The sequence below is a fragment of the Dichotomopilus funicola genome (assembly GCF_033296635.1).
Source record: "Dichotomopilus funicola strain CBS 141.50 unplaced genomic scaffold C8A04scaffold_115, whole genome shotgun sequence".
Lineage (NCBI taxonomy): Eukaryota > Fungi > Ascomycota > Sordariomycetes > Sordariales > Chaetomiaceae > Dichotomopilus > Dichotomopilus funicola.
This window is the reverse complement of record NW_026944136.1, coordinates 1-6,858: the sequence shown is the minus strand read 5'-3', so window position 1 is coordinate 6,858 and position 6,858 is coordinate 1. Positions and strand designations below refer to the sequence as shown.

General features: G+C 55.9%; 2 protein-coding genes across 2 annotated transcripts; one reads left to right on the top strand and one right to left on the bottom strand.

The window, feature by feature from the left end:
* Positions 1 to 544: 544 nt before the first annotated feature.
* On the top strand, positions 545 to 2,040 carry C8A04DRAFT_40790 (heterokaryon incompatibility protein-domain-containing protein; the record flags this gene model as incomplete). Its single annotated transcript, XM_062785069.1, has 3 exons — positions 545 to 1,664; positions 1,746 to 1,939; positions 1,984 to 2,040. 3 exons carry the CDS (start codon positions 545 to 547, stop codon positions 2,038 to 2,040), a joined length of 1,371 nt encoding a protein of 456 aa, XP_062632721.1.
* A 983-nt stretch (positions 2,041 to 3,023) lies between these two features.
* C8A04DRAFT_15938 (Alpha/Beta hydrolase protein) lies at positions 3,024 to 4,154 on the bottom strand (the record flags this gene model as incomplete). The annotated part of the gene is made up of 3 exons (XM_062778670.1): positions 3,024 to 3,254; positions 3,336 to 3,514; positions 3,563 to 4,154. 3 exons carry the CDS (start codon positions 4,152 to 4,154, stop codon positions 3,024 to 3,026), a joined length of 1,002 nt encoding a protein of 333 aa, XP_062632720.1.
* Positions 4,155 to 6,858: the final 2,704 nt, after the last annotated feature.

Below are 6,858 nucleotides of genomic sequence, written 5' to 3'. Positions count from 1 at the left end.
AGTGTTCTCACAGAGTTGTTGGAAACCTTCCTAGGGTTTGCTAGGCTGTCGTTACAAGGAATACTAGAGCTGCAACATGTCACTTGCGACTTGGTACAGGTAGCTGGGAATTTAGGGTTAGGGTTCTCTCTTCTCGTTTATTGATATTTCCAGGTAACTATTTCTATAAAGGGTTCAGGGGACTTCGTCTCTCAGTTTGATTTATTCAAGGCATTGGAGGGGGGTTAGATGGACCAGTTCATGAATGACTCTCCTCATACTACAATGCCTAACCCCAAGGTTAACCTGTCAATTTCCCTACGTTCTACTCTCAATACTTGTACAATCCTATAATTATATAATTATAACCATATGAAACGATAATTGACTGGAAAGAGGGTGTGAGTCGTAGGTGCCCAACCGTTACCCCACCCTGTGCTCGGTAGTACGTCCAATCAAGCTCCAAGATACGAGCCGTGTCTGGCTGTGCTTTGGAACCTCCGCAGGCCATCGCAGCTTCTTGTGCTTTACACCAGGTGTAGCCAAGGCCCTAACATTGCCAGCCATGGATCTCACGCCGGGATGTGGAAGCCCACCGGGGGCAGTTTCCCGTAACGCACGAGTCGCCCATCAAGAGCCATCATCTGATCAAGATCCAAAACATGGTGTTTGTCCCGGCTGCGGCAATCTCAACGCCGATTACTTTGAGCCTCCGGAAGACGAGCGGCTGGTCACCAATGCCCCTGCGGGCGCTACCCTTAGAGTTCCCGTGGTGGAATTGAGGAATGCTTCGGCGCATTGTCTCGCTTGTCGGGCTATTATCGGGCTTCTCGAGGACAACATTGAAGACTTTGACGACGAAGAGCTCGTGGTGATCAAAGCATACGAGAGAAAGCTGGTGTTTGAACTGAACCAATATGGCCGTCCAGACGGGAGGTTTGAACTGTACCGGCACAGCGAAGGCCTCATTAAAACGGCCAGTTTGAAAGCCAAGGTAGCCAAGGAGCTCTGGCCCGCCGTTGGGACGGCAAGGACTCTTGGTCCTTCCTTTTCGATTTCGGACGCGTGCTGTCTGATTGCTCCGTGGATGGACGAATGCAAATCATTCCATTGCGAATGTACTAGGGACGAGGACGAGAACCCACCCTTGCCGACGCGCCTGCTGGCAGTTGGGGATGAAAATGGAACGGCTCCGTACCTGTACGAAACACAAGCAAACGAAATAGGGCAATACGCTGCCCTTAGTCATTGCTGGGGTCCGCCCGAACACCTCCCTCCCAGAACAACCAGAGAAAACCTGGGCCTGCGAAGACTGTCGATTCCAATAGAGGAGCTTCCACCAACGTTTTCCGAGGCTGTCCAGCTCTGTCGAGGCTTGGGGATTCCTTACCTCTGGATCGACTCTCTCTGCATCATCCAAGATGATGCTGCCGATTGGGAGCGAGAAGCGGCTCGTATGCAACAAGTATACAAGAATGCGGTCCTGACCATCTCGGCCGACGGCGCCGTGAACAGCAGGGTGGGCTTATTCAAGCCGGTACGTGACCGCAGGCTTCCTCGGTCCGTCACCACGTGCTGTCCCGTCGTCGCCGTCGCCGAAAGCGAGGGCGCTGCTACTACCGAGCGGTCCGAGCCAGAACGTCTTTGTGGTCGAAGAACCGACTTGTATGTGGGCCTCGAGCACGGTGTGTTTGGGGTGCATACTGTGGGCTCGTCGTCGTCGGGAGACGGCGAGCCGCTAAGCCGGCGTGGGTGGGCGTTGCAAGAGTGGATTCTTTCGCGGCGCATCGCCCATTTTACCACGGGCGAGCTCCTCTGGGATTGTCTAGGGGCCGAAGGATGTGAATGCCAGACCCAGTTAACTTCGCGAACATCGACGTCCGACATACGGCGCCAAGCGTTGCCTGAGGGCCACGGCTATTGGGGCACAATCGACAATGCAGAGTACTGGGGGACAATGGTTCGCAACTTTACAGCTCGGAACCTCACTTACGACTCTGACAGACTTCCCGCTCTCTCTGGTGTAGCAAAATCCTCTGCTGGCGAAAGGCTCCCCAATGATCGCTACCTGGCGGGCCTCTGGAAATCTGAGCTACCATCCTCCTTGCTCTGGGAAAGAACATCAAGCGCGGTCGACGAGTTGGCGTCGAATATTATCACGCACCGGCGGATTGCAGGCTATCACGCGCCGTCTTGGTCATGGGCTTCGATTGTTGGGCCGGTGCGTTTCCCGAAAGTCGACGGTCGGGGGGTTGAGTTGTGCCAAATATTGCGCATTTGGTACAAATTGGCGGGCAGCAACCCGTACGGACCCTTTTCTGCTGGTCTCCTCATCGTGCAGGGCCCCGTGGCCAAGATTCCAGCCTGCATACCAACAGACCTACATGTAAACTACATCGAGGATATCTCGCTGCAGCCGGGCCCTTTCACGGACCTTTACGAAGACATAGTGTTTTTGGGAGTCAGGGGTTTCTGGGATCCCCGCAGGCGCCTATGCAAGTGGGAAGGACTCGCCCTCCAGGCTGTTGGAGATTCCCAAGATCGGTTTACTCGAATAGGGGTCTTGTCCCTGACGCATGAGGTCCCATTGCGCAACACTGGCTCAGAGGAAGTGTCATATGAAATGCTGAGGGCTGCTATTGGTGCAGAAATCAAGATGATCACCATCGTCTAGTCAGATAGGACCCTCATCAGTGTGCATTCCCCACGACGAGCGGCTTCCGAGACTCTTGGTTAAGGGGAAGGTCATCAGAGTGGCCATGTGGACTTGGTCATGGATTCGGTAGTACGACGTAGACCTACATAGTGTTTCATGAGAGTATCACATTGTTAAAAGGTTGATGTCTTAAGTGACATTGAGGTGCGCACTTATAACACAGAGATAGAGTCAAAATAGTTACTTGGAGAAATAAATAAGCCGAGGGTATATACAATCCCGTGCCGTCTACAGCACAACGCCAACCTCTATCCAGGTATGCTCCGTGTATCCATCTGGTATCCATGTATCCATGTATCCATGTATCTCTGCGTGGTATATGCAAAAATCAGTCCACCCGCTCCCCCCTGAGATCTCCCCCCCTCCGCATCAAACTCAACCGCTCAACATCCTCGACCAACTCCGTCTCAACCACACTCTTCCTGTCCCGTCCACCCAGCCTGACCCCCGCACATCGCGCAACAAACTCACACAGCATCACCTCCGCCTCCTCCGCATTCTTGCTCAGCGTGTGGTTATCCCCCTCAAACACGCGCAGCAGCACATCCCCCAGGCCATCCTGCGCCGATTCTTTTCCTTTCTTGCTCTTGTCACTGGCATTATGATCACTCGCAGCCTGTTCCGCAGCAGCCCGATACACATCCAGCACCTTCCTCGAACACCCAACACCAACAGTGCCGTCCTCACTCCCATGCAGCAACAACACCGGCCGGCCTTCCCTTCCCATATGCCGCACCCCTTCCATCGCGTCCACACCCCTATCACCCGTCTGCTCCAACCCCCGTCCCGCCATCGTCGCACACCCCACTACTTCCGCTCCTCCCAACCCTTCCTTCCCACTCAGAGAAGAGCTAACATTCGACGAACCCAAAGAACTAACCCCAAAAACAACCTCCCCCCCCACCGACCACCCCACAAGCACCACCCTCCTAACCCCATACTTCCTCCCCAAAAACCCCACCGCAGCCCTCACATCCCTCACACACCCCCTCGTATCCCCCGGATCCCTATAATCCATTCGTAGCGTCGGAATCCCCTGTGCCTTTCCATGTCCGAGGGCGGCTAATTTACACGCCAACCCGAGATAGATGGAACTAGGCCCTGCTAGACCGCCGCCGGCGCCGGAGAGGAGGAGGGCGGCGGTGCGGTTGGTGTGGGGGGAGTTGGGGTGGATGTTGTGGGTTGAGGAGGGGGGGGTCTGAGGAGGGGGACGGCGGAAGTCGTGTGGGAGGTGCAGGAAGGCGGGGAGGAAGCCGCCTTTGTCGAGGTTGGCGTTTTCTTGGGGGTTGGTATTATTGGGGGAGAGGGTTTCGGGGGGGACCTCGATGGTTAGGGGGTCGACGTGGCTGATGGAGGGGGTGTCGAAGATGTCTTCGAGGCGGTTGAGTTGGGGGGGGAGGGCTAGAGGGGCGTAGGACTGTAGGGTGTGTGGCCCTGGGCGGGAGGATGTTGCTGCCATTTTGTTGTGTTTTTCCTGATTCTTCTGGTGAGGATTTACTATTTTTCAGGATTTTGTTGTGCTCCAAGACTGTTTTCGAATCCCCAGACTTTTCTTGTGTTGATTGTTGTCACGGGAAAGCGAGACCCTGAAATATCTCCGAGTACGCTAGTAGCAGCAGCAGCAGAAAGACCCTGAAGATAAATATTTCTAAATATCCCTCGGAGGTTCGGCTGCCCGGATATGATGTCACTGTGGACGCAGCGTCGTCATAGTCTCCATTCGAAACATCGTGGGGCCGCAAATTAGGGGACTCGAGTCTCCAGTTTCCAGGCACTCCAGGCACCTCAAAACCTATCGAGCCTTGCCAGCTCCGATTCTATCCGCCAGCGCACTGATATGGTGGATCACGGAATCCACATATCTCGCCGTGTATGGGTCGTGTATGGGTCGTGTATGGTGGGCCGAGTGGGTTTTGCGGCGTGCACGAGTCAGGAACGTGCCGTGCAAGCCGTGTTTCGTGAGAGCGGGCATGAAGAGTGCCGTTGAAACATTCGGTCTGACAAAATCAGAGTTGTTGATCAGGGGGATCAGGGGCTGTAGATCAGTGATTGGCATTGCTTGATTCAAGCGATTTACACGTAGCATTCACATGTAACTGCCGAGACGGTACATACACGATGGCTGTACGGCAAGTGCACTAGCAGTCGGACGGCCGCGGCCCGGGAATAAATACCGAATACCGATACTTACAAACCCACTGAAAACCCACAATACCCACACCACCAAAAAAAGTTGCGAGTGAGAAACCAGTCTCGGTAGTGTCCCGTGTGTCCCTCGAGAAATACCTCGCAAAGCACACAAACAACCTCCAGAAACAAAAAATCAAGCCACAACCGCCCCCCGAACAGCCGAAACCGATATCCGCCCCAGCTGCCCCGCCGCATCACACTCCCGCACCCGCGAAGCCTGATAAGCCAGGTCCTGTACATCTTCATCCTGCTCATCCTGTCTATCCTGTCCATCCCGCCTATCACGCCTATCCCGCGCATCACTATGCACTCGCTCATTATGCGCTCGCACCCGCCTCGGAAATAGTCGTTGTGGCTGTTGCTCGGCCCGTGTCACCAATGTACACCGCCTCTCCAGCTCTTCCAGCACCAGCACGACAAACTCGCCAAAGGGCCCGTCGGCCATGGCGGCAAACTTGCGTCGGGCTGTGAGGCGGTTGGGGGAGAAGTGGGCTGTTCCGGGGTCTGCGTCTGCGTCTTCGTCTGCATGTGTATGGGTATGGGTATGGGTATGGGTATCACTCATGCCTTGATGATGTTGATGTTGATGCCCGTCTTCTCTCCTGACAGTCCGCCCCACTGACCTCGCCCGTCCTTGTTGCCCTTGCTGCTGTACGCCCAGCTGTCCCAGCTGTCCTCCCAGTTGTTGTCCCCGATTCTGATTCTGATTCTGATTCAGCCCCACCGGCCCCTCCCGATCCGCCACATTCCTCCTAACCAACTCATCATACACATCCGTGCACATCTCCCTCCACGCCCTGGCTCCTAGCCCTTGCATCGCCTGTCTTCCTGCGCGGGCAGCCATCCATTCTACTCCTCCTCCTCCTCCTCCTCCTCCTCCTAGCGCTCTTACTCTCCTTGTGGGTACAGTTGTGACTGTGTCGGTTGATAGACGGGAGAGGGTCGAGGTGAATGAGAAGCGGCGGTCCCGGTTGGCTGTCTCACCGTCCGTGCCGTCCTCGTCATCGTCGTCGATAGAAAGGGGGTTAAAACCAGGATTTGGATTATCATCCTCACGCGGGATAGTCGACATCCGGTAGGTCCGATACAACGCCGTATACCGATACGACACGCGAAGAGCCCGCCGGAAGAAGGAAAGCACGATGGTGTCGGTGATTTCGGGCAGGTGGAAGATGGTGTCGGCTGATATGGGGTGTGGTTGGACGGGCGGTGTAATAGTAGGAGTGGTCGGACTGGTAGTAGTCGGACTGGTACTACTATCTGCCGTGACTGGTCTCTGCCGCTGCCGTGGGTGATGATCTTGCGGTAGGGCTAAGAAGTCCACGCCTGACGGGGATACCGCCACGACGCGGAGGGCACCGCCGAGCATGGGCCGCCGGCGGTTTGGGATGAACGCCGGTGTGGGGGGGCTCGCGACTGGTGACCGGGTGGACGTTTCGTAGGTTCCGTTCCCAGGTGTATTCGTGCTTCTCGACGTAGCAATAGGCACCATGATCATACTCGGATCTCCCGCAGCCAGTGTGCCTTCGTACGCATCCCCTTGCGTGGTCCCTTGCGGTGTCCCTTGCGGGGTGATCCCCTCCCACGACGGGTTAAACACGCTCGACGTCGGCGTGAGCATGTCATACTCTGACTCCGAGTACTGACTCTGCCTCTCCTCTACCGGCGTAACCATCACGCCTTCGCCCTCTTCATCGTCCGCAGCGACACTCTTCGGGCGAAACACAAGCGAGTACGTGCCCGACACCGACAGCGGCGTGTCAACCGAAAATCCGTCAGCGAAGGAGTCCGGCCGGATGTTGTGCAGACGGCTGAGACGGAGACGGCTGCGTGTGTCTGGGTGCAAGCGCACGACGGCGCGGGCGAGGTCGTTGTCGTTGCCGAGGATGGCCGCGACGGCGGTTTGGAGGGTTGTTTGGCTTGTTTCGACGTCCGTGGGGGAGGGGCTGGTTGTAGTTAGTATCAAAAAAAAA